The following is a 24,969-nucleotide window of genomic DNA, read 5'->3' as shown; positions in this document are numbered from 1 at the left end:
GGATGGGTTGGTGAGAAACTCAAATATGGCCCCACGTGGAGATGGAGTCTGTTTTTCAGAGGCTCTTGAGTTTCCAGCCATCTGGAAACTAGGGGAAGACTTACAAAACCCCAAATCATCAGTTGGTGCAATGGACATTTAAGTCACAGGCAAAAGAACAACTAGGAGGTGGTCTCTTCAATGAGAAGACAGAGCAAAAGAGCAAACTTCCTTTCATTGCTCCAACTGATAAAAGCCAACCTCACCACTTCTTACATTCAATGGGACATTTTTAACCAGAAGTCCTCATGTATGTCCCAGGTGAAAGAGGCAGGAAGGCAGAGGTGTGAGGAAGCACCCGTGTACTTACAGCACCATAGTTCTTCCTGCAGTTATGTCCACGCCAGTATCTCTGAATCATCAGGACTGAATTTCTCACTTTCAGGAAATTGGACCTGCAAAGTCAAATTTCAAAGTCAATTTCAATCATTTGCCTCTGGTTCGGCCACAAGTTATCATCATCTCCTGGGCCTCACTTCTTAGAGATTTGAACCTGAGTGTCCAGATGGAATAAACACTGCATTTTTGGCCTGAAAATGTCTCCTTCCCCAGCTCTCTTTGCTTTCAAAAAACATCTGTAGGGACTCTCTCTGAGAGGTCTGGGCAGGCAGATTATGCCCAGTTATGGAAATGAGAAGAGCAGGAGATGCTGAAAATGGTCCCCACTTTCCCCCAGCCCTGCATCCCCTTCTCACACCTAAAATCTCTTCCCTATGTGTCCTTCCCATTTTGTTCTAGCACCTGAAAATAGATTGAATCTCACCCAAATATCAAGAGCAAACCTCACCAACACCACCCTGCTATCCCTATCTGCTCTTCCAATCCTTCCTAGCCTGACCTGATTCTACCTGCAGACAACATAGAGACAATTGTGTTAGGAGGCCTTGGGGGTCTTACTAGGATTAGTGTGTGAAAGATTGATGAGTTATTCAGCAGGTGCCCTTTCTGCAAAGCACCACCCGAGTCATACCATGGCTTGGATGGTAAGAGAGAACAAAACCCCAACAACTGTCCCTCCTCCATAGGTGAAGCCTGTCCTCGGCTGTGGCTCCCCCTCTTCATCCACAACAATCCTGTGAGCTCCCTGTCCTCCTCCCATGTCTGGAAACCGGGTTGCAAAGGGAAGACTTCTGAACCCCTTGGGCCTTGGGGAGAGCAACTTTAGTCACAGTAGATGACCCAGGGTTCCCTCTGCAGGAGATCTTGTGGTGATCTCCACAGACTGGAGTCTTAGGGTTGCCTTCAGCAGGCTCAGAGTCCCACTGCTGCACTGTCATAGCAAACACCACATCCCCTGAAGACGGCACTGAACAGGGACAGAAGGTCCTATTCTGTCCAGGTTTGAGGCAGGTAACACAGTTATCCTCTTGTTTCCTCTACTGTTTTCCTTTAGTACTCGCTGTACCTGAGTGTCAGCACATCAGGGTCCCCTCTGGTCATCTGGGCACAAAAGGAGTGAAGCAGCCTCCAGGAGCCACTTGCTGGATGAAGCATCCCACACAGGTCACCTCCCATTTGCCAGTGGGGTTCATACCTACCTGTCTTTATACCCACGGACCACCTTCTGGATGAGGATGACTTTGTCTGTGATGGCCTTGTCTCTCTCAATCTCCAGCAACATGTCGTGGTGGTCCTGTGGGAGGAAGCAACACAGCACCAATGTCTCAAGCTCTCCCTCTGCCTGATATGTGGCCAGAGAGGGTGGTACAAGACCCGTCTCCAGGACTGTTGTTCAAAATAAACTCTTGGGTCATTTTACGTCCCAAGTGTTACCCCACCTGCTCACTGGGGAAATGCTAACATAAACCCTAGTGATCTATAGTCTTCATTCCCAAATGAAACAGGTCATCCAGAAGCTGCAAATGCAATACTTCACAGTCTGAATTACATTGCCCTTCCCTGCAGAGCTCCCTCCTACTGCTCTCAGCCATGGGACCAGTTCCTAGGAGCACTGGACAGGTTGGTAAGCAAACTCCAGGCTGCCTGGATCCCATTACTTCTTCTAGCCAAGACTGCAATGTCTCCCTACCCTAAGGAAAAAACCAGCTCCTCGAAACATTGAATTTCCTTTGCCCTGAGGCTCTCAGATGCACCAATCCAAGCTTTACTCTGATTCCTCCCATGCTGTGTGTGATTCAGCTTTCTTTCCCAGTCACGGCAAGCTGAGCCATGCCACACTGGGTGCAGCAGAGGCAGTTCCACACATTTCCTGCTTTGCTCGACCTCCCGCGGCCCCTTGGGGCCTCCCAATTTCTCTGTTTCCTGTCCTGACAGCTGTGAGATCTTGATAACAGGCTCTGGAAAGAGCAACTAGTGAGAACAAGCTCTGGGGAAGAGATGGGGTTGTTTGTGCTGGCAGTGGGATTTGGGGGTGAATTTAGGTGTAAGCAGTTAGGGTTTATAGTTGAGATTTTTGCTCAAGAGAAGCCTCATCTTCCCAGAACAGCACAGGAATGGGTTTGTAAGGAAAGATGAGTGTGTATGGGGCTGCAGGGCACCTGCAGTGTTGAACTGCTCTGTGTCAGCTGGACTGATGCAGAAAAGGAGACTGTAGGCACATCTTGGGTTGCACAAGGATGTGCAGAAAGGAAAATGAGCCTATTGTGCTCATGTCCCTCTCTCTGCAGGGCTCTGTATGGGCATCCCTCCTGCTGCTGTGCCTTTTTGGGTGAAGGCAGGAGAGGAAGCTGAACCACTCACCCCAGGAGGGAAAAGGCTGTGCACTGGATGTGACCACTTTTGTGTCGGTGTGGTTTTGTGAATTCATCAGTGCTGGCACAGTGTCAGGACTTCCTCCTGCCTGCTGCTCCTAAACTGGCCCCTAATGTTCTGCCTTAACCCAGGTTCTACCCACTGACATGCCAGCCCAGAGACCATGGAAAAGGGTCATGTCTTATGATGGAAAGGGTAGGACATGCCTCCAGAGGCAAGGATCCAAGATGGTGGGGGGAATGTGGAGAACCACTCACCTTTAGAAATATCTTTGTCTTGCCAATCTGCCAGTCATCATCCTTCCCCAGCACTGCTTCAGCAATGCGCTGGCATGTCCCACGCAGGTCACCCTGATAGAAAAGGGGTTGGGATTCACCAGGACCAGACTCACCCATCGCTCCTCCCAAGCCCAGTGTGAACCTTTTCTGGTCCCAAATCCTGCAGTTTTCTGCTAGTGAGGTTCTTATGGCTTTACTGTCACCTCATTTAAGATGAGTGAAAGGGACAGGCTGAATACGGCTAACTGTTCCTGCCAGCCCTGTAACCATTTTTCCTTCACTTGGAAAGCCCAGAGCACTACTGTGACACCTGGGGATCAAATGTTGCATAATTGTTTTTGGAGAGGATGTGCACTCCATAAATATCTCTGGAGATTCCCAGCAGAGAGCAATTGTCACCTGTGAAAGAGGATTCTCACCTGCTTGTATGCTGGCTTCACCCCCGGCATGAGCACCCGGTAGCGGTCCACGAACTCCACAAAGGTGTAGCGGATGGGGTATCCAGCCCGGCGGATGCGGATGGTCTCCATCATCCCTGAGTACCTCAGCTGACGGACGCACAGCTCCCGATCAAACAGCTGGGGAGGTTACAGGACACTGGGGTTTGATTGCAAATCTTTTAGGGCTCGTTCATTGTACTTATGGGCAACTATGTGCTCCTGATGAGGCACAGACTGCTGGAGACAGTTTTGATTTTCTTGTTGGGGAAGATGAAACAGGAAAGCCTTATAAATATGATTGCCTGACAAAAGATTTTGGGAATATGAAAAATATAAGCGACATCGAAATGAAAGCCGCTTTTGAAATACCAAGTCTTAGTTACTGAACAACTGGAAAACAATGGTATGGCCGACTGAAGGTAATCCCCTCTTGATTGAACAACACCCTCTGCTTGCAGGCAGGTCCAAGGGTCAGAGCAGACCCTACTAGCTCAGCAGAAGGGGTCCAAAGAGTAGTTTTTAGAAGTTAAGATGTAACATTCTATGGTAATATAAGAACTCTTATAGGCTGTATGTAAATGCTATAGGATTTGTATCTTGTATTAGATTGGTTAGTGACAATTAGAATATTCAGTACAGAAGATGATTTATTGTATTGTAACCAGGACTTCAGACACTCTTACCCACACTCTCTTACTACACTCTCTCTCACTACTTCTTCTTCACTCTCATTCCTCTCGCTCTCTCTTACCCGCTTACTCTCTTGCTCTCCGGGGCCTGCTCCGAGCTGAGTCTGGCAGCTCTAAGCAGTGCCCCTATACCCACGCCCTTTGCAATAAACCGCATGTTCCAAGATCTGACTTCAGAGATCTCTCGTCTACGCCCGGTCCAGACTGAAACCAAAGCCCCCCGCATTTTCTTTGCATGGTTTGTTATTGAATTCATCCCATGCCTTTTTCTTGGACTAACCAGAACAATACTCAGAAACAACAGCATGAGATGATGTACAGACCCAGAGAACTCCAGCCAGCATCCCGATACAAACAGTTTTTTTGCCCCCTAAAGCACATTTTAGAAGGAAGTAAAAGTTTTAGAATAACATAAAGTAACAAACAGTCAGGACTTTCCACTGACCTTTCACTTCCGCTATCCCATTTCCTATCACTATCAGTACGCTTTCCTTCAAAGGCAGGGACAGAAAATGATCTCTCAGACAATGTTCTCTTTTGCAATCACCCTGAACAGCTCTGTGTGCCTTTATCTGGGATTTCTTTTCCTTTGGATTATTAAACCAAGGCCAAAATTAAATTTAGCAAGAAATCACATTTCATATCATACTGCAGTCTCTGATTCAGTGTTAGCTCACCCATTTCTTTAATGGGGAGATTAATTTCTCTTTGTCTAATTCTTTCAAACCTGGAGCTGATTTAATGTCCCACTGAAAGTTCTGTAGACAAATAGGTCGAACAGAGACTTCTGGCTTAGTACTTGCAAGAGCTGATGAAATACAGACTTCCTATGCATGACACAAAATACCAGACTGAATTCCAGACACCCAGGTGTAAAAACAGCTCAGAGTCAGGGCATTTGGAATAATTTGCTAACATCAGTTCAGGATGTACATCTATTTCTCAACATCACCTATGTTCAAAAAGAAGGTCTTGTTCTGATCTCTGCTCAGATGATAATCACAGATCAGACATACTGTTAAATATTTACCCAAGGTATTCCATTAACAGGCTAACAGGTGCCTTTTTACTCTCACCAAAAACAGGATAAGAGCACAGTAAAATGATCTGAGAGAGGCACCAAACCTTTTGTTCTCCATCATACTAGATTCACTGAACAGCAAAAATAAGTTTCAAACACTGCTTGTATATAACAGCTCTGAAATTCAGTATTTTTTGCTTTTTTACACTCATCTGAGCTTTGCTAACAGACACTGACTTCAGATAAAGCCCCAGCTCTGGCCATATTAACTTTATTTATTAAATAAAGCTCTTCCTCTCCAAGCAGTATTGCTATTAAGTCTGGTGAGCAGGTAACAGTGATAGCTCACAGCATCAGTGTCTGATCCTGCAAAGTGTGGGGAATGGGATCAGGGCATACAACACCCACCTGCCTTCTTCTGCAAAACTAAGAGTCCCCTCCATGAGCAGTTTGTGGTCAGGAGGATTGACAGCCCTGTCCTTCCTTTTCATTTGCTCCCAGAAGTTTGCCCCCATAGTGTACATTGCTTTTGAAGCAAATCACTGTGAATTGAGCAAGATAACTCCTCTCACATTTCCTCTGTGCTATTTTGCCTCTTTTTCCCTCTGCTTTTAAAACCATGCTTTTGTAATTGGTGAAGAAAATAAAAAGGCAGTGGAAAGGATCAAACAGGATTTAAAATAAGGGAGATCCATTGAGAGCCAAGATTTGCAGGGAAACACCCATGGGAAGATGATTTTTAGAAAGCACTGAACTCTGCCACAGAACATGGCTCAGCTGAAGTCTCTAGCAGGAAGGAGACTACCCCCTATGGAAACGGAGAGGCATTTCCTATAGGATAAAGGGCTGCAGGGTGAATTCCTTGAGATTGCCCTTGGGAAGAAAGGCAGGGTCAGGAGCTACCCCCTGCAAGAAGTTTTGGGGTGCTGTTGGACTGCAAAGCAAGTGCCTGAATTTGCTAATCCTTTTGTGACTCTGTTGCTTGCACAAGAGGCTGCGGGTTGGTTTTCTAAGCGCGCAGGGTCAATCCTGACTCCACTGATGCCCAAAGGAGTTTTGGCGGTAGCTCCAGGGCAGAATGACCCCACGGGCAATCCTGTACAAAAAGGAACCAGGAGAGAAAAGCAGGACTTACCATGGGCTTCTTGTACTCATTTGGCTTGATGCAGCGGACAAAAAAGGGCTGGCACACACTGAGAGTCCTCATCAATAGCTCCAGGGAGCGCTTGAACTGGCTGCTGAGCGTCGGTGAGCGCTTCCTTGTCTCTGCTCCCTGCAAAACGGCAGCGGAGTGCACTCAGGAAATGAAAGGATAACAGTGCCTTTCCCCTCTGGCCACATCCCCAGGAACCTCCTGCAACAGCCGGGGCTGGAGTGGGGAGTGGGGCCAGAGGTGGCTGAAAGTTGTGGCAGGAGAGGGGAAGGGCAGAGCCTGTGAACTTGCAATGGCCGGGCTCCGGCAGCCTACTCCATATGGCTCTGTGCAGGCAGGAAAAGTGCCATGATTTAATTTCTCCTGCTTGAACCTTGCTGTGTGACTGGAAAACCCATCTTCCCTATGCAAAGCCATGAGGAAGATCTGCCCATAAGAGCATACTGCCTCTTCTGGGCCATCAAAATTCTTTGTATTACAGCTTGGGGCAATACACCTGCCCAGGGATGCTCCTCAGGAGCAGCACAGGCTTCCCTGTCCCCATGGATTGCAGCATGGGCATGCCAAACCCTCTGTCATGGTTCCTCATGTCAGGCTGAGCTCCTCCTTCTCCCTGGAACAAGAACCAGAGACCCATTTAGGGTAAAATATAATCCAGGGGAATGCTTGCTGCAGGGTGACTCTGCAACAGCTCAGAAACTTCTGCTGAGACTCCTCAACCTGTACCACCACAGATTCCAGTTGCTTTTGGAAAAGAAGATTAACTAGACTAAGTGAGGTGAGTATTTAGGGTGAATCAGGATGATTTGGAGTATTTTTCTTAGTTTAGCTCCCTTGGTCAAATTAATAACCCAACCTCTATTTTGGGGCAAGTGTTTCTAAATGAGAACGTGTATGTTTCCCTTAAGATCCCTTCTCCCTGCTCTGGGAAAACCTTGTTAGACCACCTCCGAATGAAGTCCCAAGCTCATTTCATGTGCCAGCCACTATTACCTGAGCTCATGACACATCAATCACAGTGATGCTGTGTGTCTAGTGGGGTCTGGTGTTCAGGGAGTCTTTGTGGGGCAGCAGGCAATGCTGAAAGGTTGGAGGAAAAGTTTGGCACCAGGAGGCAACTCTCTCTGAATTAAAAACAGGGTGAACATGTGACATGACCTGATGGCCAGAGAATTCCCAAAGGGAGGATTCCAGCAGGATTTTAATGCATTTTTCTTCCAAACATCCTCTTATTTGCAGGTGGTCAAGCCATGTGTGGAGTCACAAAATCCTCATCTGCACTGGCCTTGCTGCCACATTTCGCAGTGTTTATTTGCATATTTTTGTTGCCGTGTTTATTTCTACTTTTGCTAAAATCTTTACATATGCTTCATCACATAGCACTAATAACCTTCAACATTCCCACCCCCCCAAAACTGAGGAATTCCATAGAATGACAGAACAGTTTGGATCAGAAGGGGTTATAAATTCCCTCTAGTCCAACCCCTTTACCACGAACAGGGATTTTACAGAGCTCAGGTTGGATGTGATGTTGAGACAAACCCAATCAAGACAAACACAAAGTCATCATGGAATTCCAACAAGAGAAAACCCAGCTCATGCAAACACCACAAAAATCTGGCCTGCTTGTCAAGAAGAGCATGGGGGGCTACCAGTGATCTCTCCCAGCAAAATCCTCCCCAGAAGGACAAACTGCTAACAAATCTAGAGTAATTAATGGACACAACTGCTACCTGCAGAGCATGGTAGAGTCTGATGCTCGTATTTTGTCACAGATTTTCTGAGGAAAAGGCTGTTTCAGCAAGAATCCTGGTTTGAAAGGCTTTGATGAATGTTTTCTTATCACTTTGCTAATTATGCGTGCAGGTCACCTCTGTGAGATGTGGAAGGATAGCCACAGGGGTTAGAAGCAGCAACAGGAGCAGAGCTGGCAGTTGGAAACAACTGCATGTTAGCCAAATTTTTGTCAATTTGGGCTTGGCTGGGAGAGATCATTTTTAAGCCATGGTATTAGGAAGGCAGCAAGACTTTGTACAAGGGGTCTACGAGGGAATGCATGAGTGGTTTGCTCCCAGACAGCAAGAAATGCCTCTCCATCTTGCTGGTGCCTTGCATTTCTTTCCTGCATGCATCCAGATCTGGCAAAAAGCACTGGTGCCATCGCCATCCTTACATCTGAGAGCTTTTTGCTGGGAGGGGTTGGAAGGAAGGGACAGTGACCAGAGAGCAGCTTGTCTTCCTGTCCAAATAGTCAGAGTGGTCTGGGCTCCCCCTGTCAAGACCACATCATCCCATTCAGGGACGACATCTCAGGGCCTGACTTTTGCGCACAGACCCCTCTCAATAGTGGGCATCAGCCCTATGGGCACTATTTGGGCTCTCAGATACACAATGAATACTCTGACAAGTGTTTTTCATCAGCTTCCTCCTTCAGGGATAGGTGACACCACTCAAGCAATTGTGGTTCCTTCTGCCTCACCTCAACAGCAGCTTGGAGAGAATCACACCTCTTCCCTTACTTCAACAAAATGACCCCAAAAAGGAGTGAAGCAGCCTGTCAACACAGCCTAGCAAGGCACTAAAAAGACAGAATTTACTGCAGAGGAGAAGCATTTTCTTAGCTAAAAGCAGACCCAGTCCTCATAGCCTGATGGGAAAAGGGCTGATACATTCTGCTTTTCCCTGGCCAGACACTTCTTAGCTTTCAAACTCTGAGACTGTAACATCTTTGGGACTCAGACTCTCTCTTCACTTGTGTGCCTACAAAGCCCAGTAGAAGAGGAGGATGAGACCTGTGTGCCGTGGGGAAGGATGAGCAGCATTCACAGGTGCTGTACCCAAAACTGGGGCACTCAGTCTGTATTCTGCACCAAAGGAAGAAAAGACTCAAAAGCAGAAGAGAAAAATGAGAAAAAGAAGATAATTCAATGATTTACAGGGAAGGAGCATGCAGAAGAGAGTTTAGAACGATGTGCAGACCAGCATGACATTTGGACATGCTTCAATTCTGCTTCTTTCTGCCATCTCAAGCCAGTCTGAACTTTGGAGGTGCAAACACGTACATGGCTGTTTGCAGTAACACCAAGACAAAAGGCAAGGAGAATGGCAACTACAAGGAGAAATGTCACTGAGCCAGAAATGGTAGAAGTTATTCCTTCTGTCCCTCTGCACCTTCTCCTCCTTGAAGGGGAAGGCTGCTGGTGCACCAGAAACACCATCAGGAGATGGCACCTGCTTCAGTGGAAATGCAGAAAGATGAAATACTTGAGGAGAGTTAAGGAAGGAAGGAGAAGCATGTATCACCAGCAGTACTTTGAGGAAAGGTTCTGGACAAAGGACTATCTTCCCATCTCTTTAGGATTATAAGGTAACGGAATTGGGCAATGGGACATGCAGTTTCTGAGAAAAATGATGCTTATTGTTTGTTATGTTTTTATATGAAATGTCACTGGGGTGGCCTTCAGGTGACCACTGAAAACTGAGGCCACCTCATTATACAGTGTCATATAGTGAAGAGACAGTCTCTCTCCTAAAGGCTGTGCAGTCTGGAAAGTGCCTTCCAATGCAAAGTTGCAAAGTTGACTTGGGCTACATAACAGTGCCGAGTATCACTATTTTGAACTATAAGCTTATTGACATGCATATATATATATATATATGAAAGATCGTTTTTATCTTGGCTGTTCCACCTTTACCTCAGTGTCTAACAAATATGAACAATTATTATTCATTAGAAAACCCACAAAACATGAGGCTTAGTTGTAAGATCAACTATGACAACAACAAAACTCCCATTTCCCTGCATCTCCTGTTGACATCTTCAGAGGAAAAAAAACTGGCCTAAACATTTCCGACAGATTTTGCACATTTCTCTCCTGGATTTAATCCCACCACAGAATCACAGAATCATTAATGGTTTGGTTTGGAAAAGACCTTAAAGTTCATTCAGTTCCAACCCCCCTGCCATGGGCAGGGACACCTTCCACTAGACCAGGTTGCTCAGAGCCCCACCCAACCTGGCCTTGAACATTTCCAGGGATGGGGTATCCACAGCTTCTCTGGGCAACCTGTGCCAGTGCCTCATCACCCTCACAGTGAAGAATTTCTTCCTAATACCTCATCTAAACCTTTTCTCTTTCAGTTTAAAGTCACTCCCCTTGTCCTATCACTCAGTACCCTTGTCAAAATCCCTCTCCAGCTCTCTCATATCCTGACTCAGGAAGGACTATTATTTTTTGCTACAACTCTAGAGCAAGGCCCAGTGATATGTTCCAATTGAAACAGTTTTAACCATGATACAGAGAGGAAGGAATGAATGGCTTTCAGCCATTTTGGGTCACATCCTCCTCATTGGAATTCCAAATCCAAACATCCAAGATATTGCAGAAGTAAAAAAAGATGAAATTCAGCCCCATGCAAGGATTTGAATTTTGAAAAGCAGGCTAATCCTCTGGTTATCAAGGGGTTATGGAAATGTGAGCAGAGTCAGAAAGCTTATAGCACAAAATCTTTAGCACACAATATGCTACCTTACAGCCAAATATCTAGCAAGCAAAGTCTGGGAAGCTATCAGAACCAGTCAGCAGATGAGATGCAACAGAAAAGACCTAAAAACGATGCCAAAAGCCTGTTTTGATGATCATGACAAAATTTCATCTTATCTTGTCTCTGAAGACTTGGATCTGAGGTCTCCCTTGAACAAGAACTAACCCTTCACCTCCAAAAACGATAGCATTTAGAAATGCAGTCCAGGGGTCTCCCTTTGCATGTGAGCTGTCTTGCCTCAAAAAGTGCAAAAGAGGGCCAGATTTGCAGTTGTTTGGAGGAATAATGTCCCACTGAAGCCAATGGTGTCACCGCGGTAAACAACAGCCAAATCCCAGATGATCCATCTGAAGTTATTTAAAATGATTAAAATATCAAGAAAAAAAACTTATGGCTGAGCCTGGTTCTGATTTTATCCAAACCAAATTCCCACCATTACAAAGTTCTTCTGAGTTGAATCCTAGAATTAAGTGACACAGTCATACACCTGTACCTATTCAACAAGCTGTAAAAATGCTCTCCGTCACACTGGTCACTTGAAATGGATCCTCTATAGATAGTGCAGGAAGAGGAATAAACCAACAGGAGTAAAGCACAATCCTTGCCAAGGAGAGGTGAGTATACAACAGAGGAACTCATGTATTCAGTTTACCTTTGGTGTGGGTGTGGGCGAGGGCGACTGGCCAAATGTGCTGGATGCATAGCCACAGAGAAACTACACGAAGCACAGGTAAAAAAAACAAAACAAAACACAAAACAGAGACAGAGAAGAGCAAAAGTGAAAAGAAGGAATAACTGAAATGGGAGCCTGACATTTTTAGTCTTGGAGGTCCAGCTGTAATACATCTCATGAACAAAGTCCATTTATTCTTAGACTTTTGTCTAACCCTCTCCTGGTTTTTCCCCTTTGTCTCGATGTTAACTTCTCAGAAGCTGAGGGAACTGCCAGTGTTCAGCTCTTGCTTCTTGGAAACAAACTGTACATTTTTTAATCCCACTCTTTATCCATCCAATTTCAGCCATTCCCACTCTTCATCCTCACTCATCTCTGCTCTCAGTACACAGTGGCTGGGAAGGTGCCAGGAACAAAACACAAACATTCCAAAGAAATCCCTCCCTTCCTCCCTAATTTTAATCCCAAAAATCAGGTATTTTGGATAGAGTTTCAACTTTTGCCAAGGGGAAAGCCCCCTCAGTTTCCCATTTGTTTTTCCTTTTACAGGGTTCCATCCTCCACTGCTCCTTCTACCTGTTCCTTGAGCAAGCAATGCTGCCAGACCATACCAGCTGATTCCTCAGAGGAACAGTGTACAACTCCCACTCAATCCATAATTTCACCTGGCACCACTCAAAGCAATGTTCCCATTCAGCAAACACATGCAGACAGACCTTCTCTGTGATGGCTGTGCATAAATGAGACTTTACAGCCCCATGTGCTCCAGAAACACCCAGTTCACCACACAGGTTTCATTGTGCACAAATATTAGGTCTTTCAGGGACCAAACAGTTACTACAATATTCAAAGATACACTCTCGACTGGTTTTCAAATTTCTCTGATCTGATCTGTGGCTTTCTCAAGTTTCTAGATTGTAAGGACCCCATTTGAAAGAGTGAATGTAAAGCAGATGTGGACTTGCTTGTCACTGACCCACAAAATCCTACAAACTTGTCAATAAGCTCCTGAGAACCAAAGTTTGGAAGGTGTTGAGCAAAATGCCTCATGATTTGATTTAGCCCTTGGCAGAGCAGCCACATGTCTCTTTTTAAGGGAAGATGTTAGATTTGACTGCCCAAGCCTGAGCATCTCTTCCTCCACAGATTGCCTCACTGATGCTCAGGGAAGGCATGCACCATTCCAAGACATTCCAAGGACACTTCACCACAGATCTTTGCTACATGCAGTCAATTTTCATGACCCAGGCTCACTTGCTCCTTCTTTTGGGGCACGTGTCCTAGGAAAGGGGGTGCAAACATTACTGAACTTTGGTGGAAAGCACTGGCAAAAGCATCTCAGCCCTATATTGGATCCTGCTTGTCTGAGAATTTTTGCATGGTGGTGTTCAGGGAATAAGTGCTCTCCAGTTTCACAACAACCCTGTGCATGTCTAGGGGAGCTGGTACACAATGTTGGCTCCTCTTCCAGTTCCATGACAGTCAGGCTAAAAACCTCTAATTCAAAAAAGAAAACCAGACATCATTAAAGTATCAAAGCACAGAGACCACCACTTGGGACAGATTCTGAAGATGTCTAGTGGAACTATAGAAAAAACCCAAATGGTTTCTGTAAAAAAAAAAAGTGTTCTGATGCTTTCAAAGGTTTCAGTTCTCACATTCTAGATGACATCCAGGCAGACATCCCAACTTTGCTATTATATACTTCCAGCATTTTTTAAAGATGCTTTGGTAGGTGTCCCCGTGAGAAAGCTTGTGTGACTGTGTAAACCCTCTTGCTGATCACCCAGAGTGCATCTCTACTCTGCCCAAAGAAGAAAAAATCACTTCCAAGGTCAAAAGCTTACACCAAAAATAAAAAGCAGCGAGGAATAAGCAATAAAAAGCAAAGTAAGCAGCAGCACTGATGCTAAGGGAGTTAGTGTCTACTTCAACAGGAGCATCCACATCTGAGGATAGCTCTGAACCCACCAGGAGTGTCACGCCAATTGGTAGCTTAATTAATAATTGATAAATGTTCTCTTATTCGTAATGAAGTTGAAAGGATAATGATCATTAATTTCAGCAGGAGCAAAAGGGAATGGCTAAAGGTTACGACCAAGGCTTTCAAAACAGCATGTAGCACATTTAAAGAAATGTCTTGGGAATGTAAATATTTCTTTCCCTTATCATGTAAAGGAATTCAGCACTTACAGCTTGGCACTCCTGAAAGTCCCTAAGTCCCTTGGTCCATCAGTGGCATTGGCTGGCATTTGGAAATGGGACTCGGACTGCCAAAAGTTTGTTTGCTTTGAAAAATGTTGTCCCCACACCCTCTACAGTTCCATGGCTTTTGCTTAGGGAAAAACTGGGGGATTTGGCCATAGTGACTGATCTGTATAGACTTTCAGATTCTGCAAGACTGATATTTTAAAACACTTTCTACTTTAATTTTGGGAGCAGGGCTGAGTAGAGAGATTTAGATTTTCAACTTCCCGAAGAAAATACCACACATTTGTGTTGTTATTAACGGTGAAATGGTCACTAATCTCAGCATTTAAGCTGGTATCCCACTAAAAAATGCTCAAATGGGGTGGAAAGGGTTAAAGAAATAACTCTGCCTTTCTCTAAAGCTTCAGGGCACACAGTCTTCTCTCACACTGAGCATGGAGTCAACACATAACCTCCCGGAGGACTGGGATGAGGAAAGAGGAGCTTTAAAGTTCAGCTTTCATAACTGGTGTTCTCTCTCTCTGCTGTTGTAACAGTAAAATACAACTGCTCCCTCCAAGTCCTGTGGCAGTGCATAAAGACCAGCAAGATTCTCCCTTTGTTCTACTCTGATTGGCAAGTATTTAGCTTTTACTTGGACTCATAGAAAGGTTTGGGTTTGAAGGGACCTTCAAGGTCACGTAGTTCCAACCCTCCTGCTGTGGGGAGGGACACCTTCCACTAGACCAGATTGCTTGAACACTTGAACACTTCCAGGGATGGGACATTCACAGCTTCTCTGGGCAACCTGTGCCAGTATCCCACCACCCTCACACGAAAAAATTTCTTCCTAATACCTAATCTAAATCTGCCCTCTGTTAGTTTACTTCTCATTCTATTACACACACATCTGAATGTATCAAGTGGAAGGCACAGTTCCTTTTCTCTCAGATTTCTACAATCACAAATCTGATTGTTCCAATCCCTACACAATTCAGAGAGGGGCAATCACAGCAAAAAAATAATATTTGATGAACCAAAAAGCAGTGAACTGGGGGCATGAATGTGGATGCATCCATGGCACTGCATTAACACTTCCTGATGGCTGACTCTCACTAACAGGTTTGAAACACCCCAAAGAGCATCAGAGCAATATGAGTCTGCAAATCTTCCACCCCTTCCAGGAACACCCCTCCTCGTGAATAAAGATCTTCTCCCGCCTGCATTACCATTGCCACATCTGCTTGGAAGATCTGCTTGATGAATTTGTTTTTTGAGGAATGCACCAGCTGAATGATGTCTCCATGCAGCGTGTCCCTGTTTTTCTCCAAGAAACCTAGAGAAATAATGGGACAACACATAGATGACACAGCGCAACATGGGCAGTATGGGAGCTGCAAGCAGCTTCTGGGTTGGTGGATTACCGGATGTTCTTGGTGAGGTAATGGGAGTAACGAGCGGGCAGAGAGAGAGGGACCATGAGAAGGAAGACAGAGGCACATCTTCAGACTGGATCGAAGATGCAGTGGTGCAAAGCACTGCCATTCTGTCACAGGCACACACGAATGAAACAGCACCAAACTCTGCAGCTCATGGGCATAGCTGGAGGGTCAAGTCATTGCAGCCAGAAAAGGACACTGACACTACTGTGGACTACCACCCTGCCCTGCTCCAACACAGCAGCAGCTTATCTGCCATGGACATCCCCTCACCCCCTGAATTGCCCCAGAAGCTGCTCCATACCTTTTGTTTCGTAGTAAACAATTCCAGCAAAATGGTTGATGCCAAACTGGGTTTCGTAGTTATTCTTCGGAGGAATATAGTTGGTGTTAAGCTTGTGCTGGGAGTTCAGCTTGTGTAACATGGTGGCATCTGTACCCTGTTCATGCATGAAAAGATCTGACATTTAACCAAGGCTATTCCCATTGAAATAATTTTCCAGTCAATGGCACATTTCTTTCTTGTCTTGTGCATTTATGTTGAGAAGTGGTATGTTGGAGAGGATATGTCAAGTGCAGAAATTACAGAAACTGATTAAATATCACTGATATGTAATGCTGTATTCAAAATAATGCTCCAAAAGGAGTACATTTAACACTATTTTCTCTTAAACTTTGCCAATAGATGTTCTTGAGCCTCTTGCAGGCATATTTTCCCATCACAAACACTTGTTTTATTATGGCTGTGATACTGATGGAAGAAAATTTAAGAGAGCAATAAAAACTATAAATAGGCAGGCCACTGGTGAATGTGTGTTTGGGGCTGAGCAGATCTCTCACAGAATGCCAGCATGCAAGTACAAAGGGGATAAAACCAGAAGAATCACTGGCAGCAAGGCTGGGCCCAAAACACACCTTGGGGAACTTGCTCTCCTCATCAATGAGGGAGATGATGTTCATAGGCTTGATGGCAATCATGTCCAAGGCATCCTGGTTATCAGTGAACTCGATGTGCTGCCAGTTGATGTTCTCCAGGTTGTACTCCTCCTGCTCTAGTTTGAAGACATGGCGCACAAAGAACTGCTGCAGGTTTTCATTCGCAAAGTTAATGCAAAGCTGCTCAAAACTGTGGAGGGAAGGTCAAGAAGAGGCCACTTTAGATGCATCATGGTTAATTTTTCTACATGTCTCTCCATGCCTGAAGTAGTACTCTAAGACCTTGTCAACCTCTCAGTAAGGCTGCTGTTGGCTTAGAATTTCCTTATTGGTTCAGACAATCAGTTTTTCTCCCAAAACAATGTTATGTGTGTGGTCTAAACCAGTTTAGGAACTATGCTGTCTGCTGCAATTGATTAGCTCTGATAATTTCTCATACAGAAAAAGGCTTGGACCAACCCAGTCCAGTTCACTTCAAGAGAGGTGAAAGGACTGCAAGACCTTGAGCTTGGGCTTGTGAATGAGGAGCAAGACCTCGTTCTCCTTTTGCAGGCTCCATACCTGTTCACAGTGAAGTTCTCAAAGCCAAAGATGTCAAGAAGGCCAATGGATCTCCTGATACTTTTGAGTTCCTGGGAAGGAGGTCTGTAAATTGCAGCGTTGATCTTCTCCACGATCCACACAAAAAGTCGCCCATAAATTCCCTGCAACATCCCAAAGATGGAGCTCCCTGAGACAGTTCAGCAGTTTGTCCTGCAAGTCTGTGTCACCATTCCACCCTCAATGACACAGGTTCTTCTAAACCATGGCCAACAATCAGACAGTCCCTGAGGATGTGCTCACCAACGTTTGAGCCAGACTCTTGGCATGGTTTAAAGCTTCAAGAACCATTATGTAGATCAAGGAAAACAGACCTGAAAGCCTAGCTAAAAGACAACTGAGAGCAAAACCGCAAATTTGGATAGTCTTAAATGCTGGATCTATGGGTTCGCTGTGAAGCCAGACAGTCCTTTCTTTGGTTTCCACACATTTCTCTCTACAGATCAGCAGAGCAGAGCCATGTTACACTGCAAGAACATCTTGCTCACTTGGACAAAGTGCTCATTGAAACGCTGCAGTGCTGGCTGAAGAGTCTGATGATTTAATGAAACAGATATTGCTGCTTCAGTAATTTCAGAACTTCACGTTTTAAACTGCTATTGATTTTTATTTTATAAGCTACAGCAGTGCAACCAAGAGGGAAGCTCAATTCAAAAGCTCGTCACCACTAAAGAAGACACTGTCAGGATTTGCAGGCTAGCTATCAAACCAGCTTTATCTACCATTTCCCCACAGATAAAGTGAGGACCCAAGTTGGCCAAAGCATGCCAATAATGCTTGTCTCACAATTTTACATGGGGCTGCAAACAGCACAGCAGTGATGCGCACCCACCCCATCAACCTTCATCTCCCCAAAGTCTCAAGTGATGTTCTGTGTGCTCTGATGGCTGCTAGACTGCTCTATCCCTGGCCCTGTGTTGTTCAACTGTATTTACTGCTGCTTACGTCCCTAATCCTGAAATTCAGGTGTGGGTGCTAGAGGTGTTGGTAGAGTTTCTCTGATTTACAGCAGCTGAGGATCTTTCCTGAAGCTGAGGTGAAGTAATTTCAGACTTCTTGGTTCTTCTGCAGGTCCCCTTTGACTACAGACAATCTCAAGTCCAGATTGCAAATCCTTTGCAGAGCAGGCTACCTAGTCTCCTTCCATCTCAATTCTTTGTGCATCCCAATTAGAACATGGTTTCAAGGGCGTCTGCTGATCTGAGCTCACACAGGCCCCAAGCGAGACCCTTTTCCTGTGCAGTGGATGCTCCAGTCTCAGAAGGGGCAGATTTCTTCAGCTTATCAACAGAAGGCATAAGGAAATGCCCTAAGACTTACCTTTACAAAAGCGTCCCTCACGTCCAGCGCTTGTTCCATACTGAGAGGGGTGGAGACAGTCTCACCCCTCGTGATTATAGTCCGGCTGGTAAGGCAGTTCATCACATCCTGAGGCTCAACCTGACAGAGACAACATCAAACACAGCTGCCATACAGGAGAGGTACCTCAAATGACGACACAGACATTTTCAGAGAGAAAAATTAACATTTTTATACCGTATTTTCATCTGGAAGGTGTTCTTTTGGCTTAGCATGAAATGTTAATGACGTGTGGGAAGAAGGGACGAGAAAGAAGTAAAGCCTGCAAAGCTGTATGCTACCAGAATGGTTAAAGCTTTGCATCACCCTGACCCCTTTTTATGCTTCTTCAGGGAAATGTCCACTCCCTAAGTGGACAGAGAGCTGTGGATCACACTCTGGGACCAGCAGTGCCTATGGAGATAAGATGATGTCCCAGAGGGATCCCTGTTAGCTCTTGAGAAGACCACTGAAGAATGCTCCAGCCACTGCACCCATGGTTTCAGCGAGGGTCATCTCAGCTCACTTCAGATACACAGAGTATATATGACATCTGTCTCAAGTACCGTCACGAACTTTCTTTGTATCAATGAAGGAAACACCCTGCTTTAGGGACTGAGTTATTTTGGTTGTCCTTACTAGGACGATGTGCAACAGAGGGTCTGTTACTATCAGCTGGTATGAAGGGGAGCTCAGATCATAGAATCATAGGATAGTTTGGATTGGAAAAGACCTTTAAAGATCATCTAGTTCCAACCCCCCTGCCAAGGGCAGGAACACCTTCTGCTAGACCACGTTGTTCAAAGCCCCATCAAACCTGGCCTTTTGCACAAGTGGAGCAGCCACAAAATCCCTGGGCAACCTGTTCCAGTGCCTCACCACCCTCACAGTGAAGAATTTCTTAATATCTAATTTAAACCTGTCCTCTTTCAGTTTGAAGCCATTCTCCCTTGTCCTATCATTCCACGTCCTTGTCAAAAGTCCCTCCTCCAGCTCTCTTGTAGCCCCTCTAGGTACTGAAAGGGGCTCTAAGCTGTCCTCAGAGCCTTCTCTTCTCCAGGCTGAACAACTCCAAATCTCTCAGCCTGTCTCCACAGAAGAGGTGCTCCAGCCCTCTGACCATCTTTGTGGCGTCCTCTGGCTACTCAGCGCAGATGGAGACACTCACCTTCATGTGCAGGACACAATATGGCTTATCTGGGCCTCTTCAGCTTCCTAGAGCTGGTGGTGCAAGGACAGGCTGGCTCAGCTGAAGCCTTGCCACAATACTAAAAACCTGGGATTGAATCAGAAAGGGAACAGCAGCACTGCAGGGCCACTGACCTCCAGCAACGTTGCCGCAGTGATGAGTGATGCTGACTGAACAACCTCACAGGCATCCAGGTTGTCATAGGTCCGAGCTGGGGAAAGAAAGGCAGAGGGAAAGCCATCAGCAAGGGACGTGTCTCTGCAGAAGGTGGATGGGGTGGGGGAAAGGGTCTTTTTCCACTCCCTCTGTGTGATGTCCTGGCAAAATCTGGCCATAGAAGGGAGAGAAAAGTTCACACATCTGCTGGAGTCCTGCTGCTGGCTGCAAAGGACCTGCACTCTGCTCTGACAGACAAGACAGTAAAGAACCCAGAAATATTTCTAGCATCTAAGTGCTTTAGGCTTCTGTCTTCCAAAGCGGCTTTTTAAATCACTGTCATTTCTGACAGCAGAGCTGTTTGGTACCTTTACAAAGGCATATCCAATCACACAGGCACCTGTCAAATACTCCATTAGCCTCTCCTTGTAAAATCTGAATGTACTGAATGGCCTGTGGCCATATTCAACCTCATAACATTCAGAAAATGTGGATGTCATTGAGCACACTGCAGCCTGGGAGCCCTGCTGTGGGCAGGTGGAGTTATTCCTCATTCCTTGTCCTTACAATGCCACAATAAACACCTGAGTGCCTGGCATGGCACCATGGCAGGTGATCTGGATACAGCCCTCCATCCCTAAGCTTGGCTCCCTGTCAGCATGCAGAATAAAGAGCAGCAGTGCACTGGACCATGTCCCTGTATTTTGTCCTTTTACCTTCATACTGCAGGTTGCCCATGTGCAGGATGGCAGCCAGCAGCTTGGAGATCTCCCAGTTCTCCGTGTCGGTGAACATGAGGACCTTCATAGCGGAGCGGATGTTGGCGTACTCCTTGCTATCATCTCTGCCATCACAGGTGGTGCAGTTACCCTGGGGAGGCAAACAGGTCACACACTGCATGGAGCACGCGGGTGTAACCCTAAGCTATCAGGGCTTCCCCCTGAACCAGCAGCATTTTGTTTAAGGGATGATGCTGAACTTGTGGATCTGGCTCTGCCCTTTGTCATGTTCTATGATTCATTGCTCAGCCTTGTGACCTACACTCACCCTATTGTCCCCAGGTACTCTGGGTCTGACAGCCACCAGCAGAGGAGAAAAAGCTGTCTGAGATGGGGATAGAGAGCTGAAGGCTCCCACTGATCCAGTTAGAAAGCTGGGTCCCAGCCTTGCTGATGATTACACCTGCTTCCATCAGCTCCTCTGGGTATCAACACTGGTACATAGGGAGTAGGGCTGGAGATTGCTGGCTCAGTTGGACACTTGCTCAGTTGGACACACAGCTCAGCCCCATATTCTGCTTAGAATGTGCCATCCAGGCAAGCGCTCCTCCCTGTCCTTCACTGCCTCAAGAGCATCAGGTCTTACCCAGCTCCCTGGTAATTTCCAAACACGTGGCATGGGCACCATACACCATCCCATCCAAGACTACGTCCTGCTTCACAGGAAGTGTGGAAATAGCCTGGTCTAGACACAGGGATTAAGGGTTTCCACTAAGACTGTGAGCCTTGTGGTGGTGAGACAAAGAGATCTCTCAAACCCTGCGGCTAAGGCTCAAGAAGGTCATAACCAGCAAAGCAGCTCTTGGCTGCAGAAGCAACTCTCTTTTCCTTCTCCCTTGCTAACACCCTTTCACCACATCACCCCACCAAACCTCTGCTCCACTGCTCTCTCACCATCGCAAGGTAGTTGTAGTCCGTGGCTTTCCCAAGACCCAGCTTCTTCTTCTGCTCCATGGTCATTCCTCTCAGCATGCAGTAGAACACGTGGTAATTCCTCTCGTCCTGGGCCTGCAGGAGAAGAGCAAGTGTCAGCTCTGTGAGGAGAACAGCACTGCAAAGGTCGGCTGCCCAAGCGCCAGTCCCTGTGCCTTGCAGGTGTATCACCTTACCTGTCTGCACACCCGGGACTTCTCCAGCAGGTACTGCTCAATCTTTGCCCCCTCGATGGCTCCCCTTTTGTTGAAGTGGATATCGATGTACTTCCCAAATCGGCTGGAATTGTCATTACGGATGGTCTTTGCGTTCCCGAAAGCTGCAAGAATTGTGGTGGGTTAGAGGGGATCTGATGCAGGGAGAATGGTGGATCTGGTCTCATGGGGGGAAAGAAAGCCAAAAGAGAGAGGCTGAGAGGGTAAAAAGCAGCTCCAAAGCCTTCTGTTAAGTTTGACTACCCTTGGAAATACAGAGAGGAGCACAAAAAAGGAAGCTTGGGAATGGGATGACCTTATCCAGGAAGAAGGGCTAGGACAGCAGGATTTTGGCAGCAGCTGATGAAATACAAGAGTTGAGCAAGAGTGGCTGCAGTGTGCAAGGTGACACTGTGCAGGAAATGACAGAGCTGCTGGTGAGCGATTTGATCACTGAGAGGGAAAGAAAAGGGAAAATACATCCAAAAGGGAAACACAGACAACTAAGCCAAGCCCCAGCGGGAGACTTCTCTCTGCAAACAGACTATGCAGAGAAAGGAACCCATGTCCATCCTCTGTTAGGTGTGGGTGAATGCCCTGAGCCAGCACACCATGCAACTTCTGCTCCAGGATTTCTGGCAGGTGATGGACATGTGCTTGAACTACAGAACCTCTCCTCCCTGAATCTTAGCAGTGACTAAGTGCATAGTCAATAGCGCCCTGTGTGCTTGTCACACTTCTGTTGATTCCTAGAGGGTTATTTACCACACAGTGGAGGTAAAAATCATAGAATGGTTTGGGTTGGAAGGGACCTTCAAGATCATCTAGTTCCAGCCCCTCTGCCAAGGCAGGGATGCTTCCTGCTAGACCAGGCTGATCAAACCTCCATCCTTAAAGAACAATCCCAGTGTCATTCTTTAAGGAAAATGTGATTTTTCTGTGTAAGCATCAAAGGTCTATCTGGCATCACGTTGGTTCAAGAGGGTCAGATCCCCTATTTAATTTACAGACATTCAATTAAAATAGTGGGGTTGATCACAGTAACAGCTTGCCACTGAACCTATTAAGGCCACAAGCTGATTCTCATTATCTGGTTCTTTCTTGACCTCCTCTATTTCTTTTTCTGCATTCTGCTGCCATTCACTGATCTTGGAAGGAAAAGGTGGGGTTTAGTATTGTGTATGGCCAGCACAAGGTGCTGTGAAGCTCAGGTCCTATTAAACTGGTGTTTTATGGAACCATCAAAGAATAGGAATAGGATTTTTGCAACTATGGCCAAAAAAAGCAAATAATTAGTTAGCTGAATACAGCACTGATGGGATATTGGTGCTCTGCATGCAGTCCAGCACTGGAAGTGGTGGTGAGATTTTTCAAAAGAACTTTGATTGAACATCAGATACTCAAAAAGACATTGATCAGCACTTTTACATACTACACACAGAATTAGATAAAATTCAGGGGTTTTTATGGATTTTTTTTGAGGAAAGAAATACTGCTTTAACTGGAAAACCACATTTTTTTTCTATTTTAAGTAACAAAACAGTTGAAAAAAATAATTAAGGTCAGCTGAAATGCTTTGCTTTCAACAGTAGTTGTCAAAAATATTAAAGGAAACATTGAGAGCTCAAACCAGAGATTATTATTCTTGTGAAAAATAAATTCAGATGGAAAGAATCTGAATGTATTGTTTAGCAAAAGTGTACTTTAAAAAAAAAATTTGTCACTTTTTTGGAAACTCAAAGTGTTACGTAAGTGATTTACATTTGGTTATATTTTGTGCTTCCTGAATCTGTTTTTTACTTTTTCCAGCAAAAGAATTCTCCATTATCTGAGGCCTCACCTTCCAAGATGGGATTTGCCTCCAGGACCTGCTGCTCAATCCAGGAGTGCTGACCACTGATTGCTGCCAGGAACTGCAGAATCAGTTTTGTGCTTTCTGTCTTCCCTGCTCCGGATTCACCACTGCAAAGACAACAGGAGTGAAGGTCAGTGAAAGCCATGCTGCATCCATGCCAATGTCCCTCCCTTTGTCTCCAAAGGGACTTCTGTCTCTGTGTCTCTTCTGTTAGCGTAGGCAGGATGAGACCACTAAGGATGGGTTTCCAGCATCCCAAGGACTGGTTGTGGGACAAATGGTAAGACATGGTACCAGACAGCTTCCAGCCAAGATTCAGATTTGCTCTGTGTTCCATTTGGCCCAAGCTGTTGCTTGAGTTTGGGTATCCTGAGCAAATGCCATCATTCAGTCAGCACTAGGAAGGTCATGAAGTACTTTCAGTCAGTGCTTTTCCAGGTATGATCACCAGACCATGACCCTTTGGTCCATGGTCTAGCTGTTCCCATGGGACATCTTCATCACTAGTCTTGATAAGGCAGACTGTGAAATATGGCCTTTTAACAGCAGGGACTTCCACAGGTCTCTTAGGCTTGTTCTAACAAAGAGCAGGTGGGAGAGGAGAAGCTTATGGGGCAGGAAGCCAGAGTTATTCCTCAAACTTTCCTCTTCACTGAAAAAAAACCTCAGTTATCTTGTGATGCTACAAGAGGAAGGGGCTGGGCAGAAATATTTTGGTGAGTATATGGCCTGTTCAGTGACTGAAATAGACCTTCCTGATGTTGAGTACCCAGCCCTGGCCTCATGGGCAAATTGTTTCACTTTTCAGGCCACTGGCACACTGCATCGACTCTCCTATGGGCCCCACATGATGCTTTTTTAAACCAGCAAAATAAGCCTTACTGAATGGCCTTTTCAGACTCATGTATCTGAAATACTGCACACGGGATGTTCCAGAGTTATGGCTCTTTATTCAATGAAACTTAGGGTAGGCATGCCTTGGGGAAAGGGGTGCCTCAAACAAAAAAACTGTCTGTGGGTTCAGAATTTATCTGACAGTGTTGGAGGGCTGAGGATGTCAAATCTGGCTCATACCATTGTTTGGGACAGATACTGGAGGGAATATATACCCATATTATATATATAACTATTCCCATAACCAGGCACTTCTTGGTGCCCAAGGGTGATTGGTCCAGAGCAGAGCCATGCATGGAGACCCGTTCAGGAGTGTGAATGACCACAGGTCCAGTGCTCAAGCTTGTCCCTACCCCTTCCTTGTGCAGAAGCTACAGATATGTGCATTTTTGATGTCTGTAGGAGTATTGAGTTTAAATTTAAAAGGGGACGTTAAACATAAATATGAGATCTATTGGGTTGCAAGGGTAAACACCAAAGTATTGATAAAGCACCTTTACGAGGAACAGAGTGACTGCAGAGACCACCTCTGCACAGGGAATACGTGGATGGAAGATCTAATCAGTCACTCAACATCTGATTCTATCTGATAAGCTGTTCCAAATCAAGTATGTTGCATTTTCTCAGCATCTGCTTTCAGGATATGGTCCAGCTGGAAACTTAGCAACTCACCTTATGATACAACACTGGTCCTTGTTGTTGCGCTGCATGTTGAAGTAGCAGTTGTCAGCGATTGCGAAGATGTGTGGTGGCATCTCACCAATCTTTTTGTTGGTGTAGAGGCGTATCTGCTCAGGTGAGTAGATGGGGAGGAGCTGGTAGGGGTTTACTGCCACCAGTATTGAACCAGTGTATGTCTGGAGGAGAAGCACATGAAGGTTTATGGGGAGAGTGGGGTGCAGCTGAGAGACTTTGG

The 24,969-nt window shown here is 45.7% G+C and overlaps 1 protein-coding gene across 4 annotated transcripts in view; it reads right to left on the bottom strand.

Moving 5' to 3' along the window:
* MYO7A (myosin VIIA) overlaps positions 1 to 24,969 on the bottom strand; it is a 101,826-nt gene that overhangs the window by 30,280 nt on the left and 46,577 nt on the right. For 2 of the 4 annotated variants that reach the window (XM_032098966.1, XM_032098967.1), the window contains exons 6-22: positions 24,726 to 24,910; positions 23,145 to 23,266; positions 21,287 to 21,429; positions 21,072 to 21,185; positions 20,115 to 20,268; positions 19,377 to 19,453; positions 18,036 to 18,155; positions 16,677 to 16,819; positions 16,095 to 16,305; positions 15,484 to 15,619; positions 14,970 to 15,076; positions 11,530 to 11,592; positions 6,315 to 6,452; positions 3,449 to 3,607; positions 3,009 to 3,101; positions 1,578 to 1,672; positions 350 to 434 (exon numbers count right to left, since the gene is read on the bottom strand). In XM_032098966.1, coding sequence (XP_031954857.1) covers positions 350 to 434; positions 1,578 to 1,672; positions 3,009 to 3,101; positions 3,449 to 3,607; positions 6,315 to 6,452; positions 11,530 to 11,592; positions 14,970 to 15,076; positions 15,484 to 15,619; positions 16,095 to 16,305; positions 16,677 to 16,819; positions 18,036 to 18,155; positions 19,377 to 19,453; positions 20,115 to 20,268; positions 21,072 to 21,185; positions 21,287 to 21,429; positions 23,145 to 23,266; positions 24,726 to 24,910 — 2,145 coding nt within the window. The remainder of the gene's footprint in view (positions 1 to 349; positions 435 to 1,577; positions 1,673 to 3,008; positions 3,102 to 3,448; positions 3,608 to 6,314; positions 6,453 to 11,529; positions 11,593 to 14,969; positions 15,077 to 15,483; positions 15,620 to 16,094; positions 16,306 to 16,676; positions 16,820 to 18,035; positions 18,156 to 19,376; positions 19,454 to 20,114; positions 20,269 to 21,071; positions 21,186 to 21,286; positions 21,430 to 23,144; positions 23,267 to 24,725; positions 24,911 to 24,969) is intronic. The other 2 variants (XM_032098968.1, XM_032098970.1) reach the window with 1 other exon arrangement.

The sequence above is a fragment of the Corvus moneduloides genome, chromosome 2, assembly GCF_009650955.1.
Source record: "Corvus moneduloides isolate bCorMon1 chromosome 2, bCorMon1.pri, whole genome shotgun sequence".
In the NCBI taxonomy this organism is placed as follows: Eukaryota; Metazoa; Chordata; class Aves; order Passeriformes; family Corvidae; genus Corvus; species Corvus moneduloides.
The sequence above is the reverse complement of the archived record's forward strand: the minus strand, read 5'-3'. Positions and strand labels throughout refer to the sequence as shown.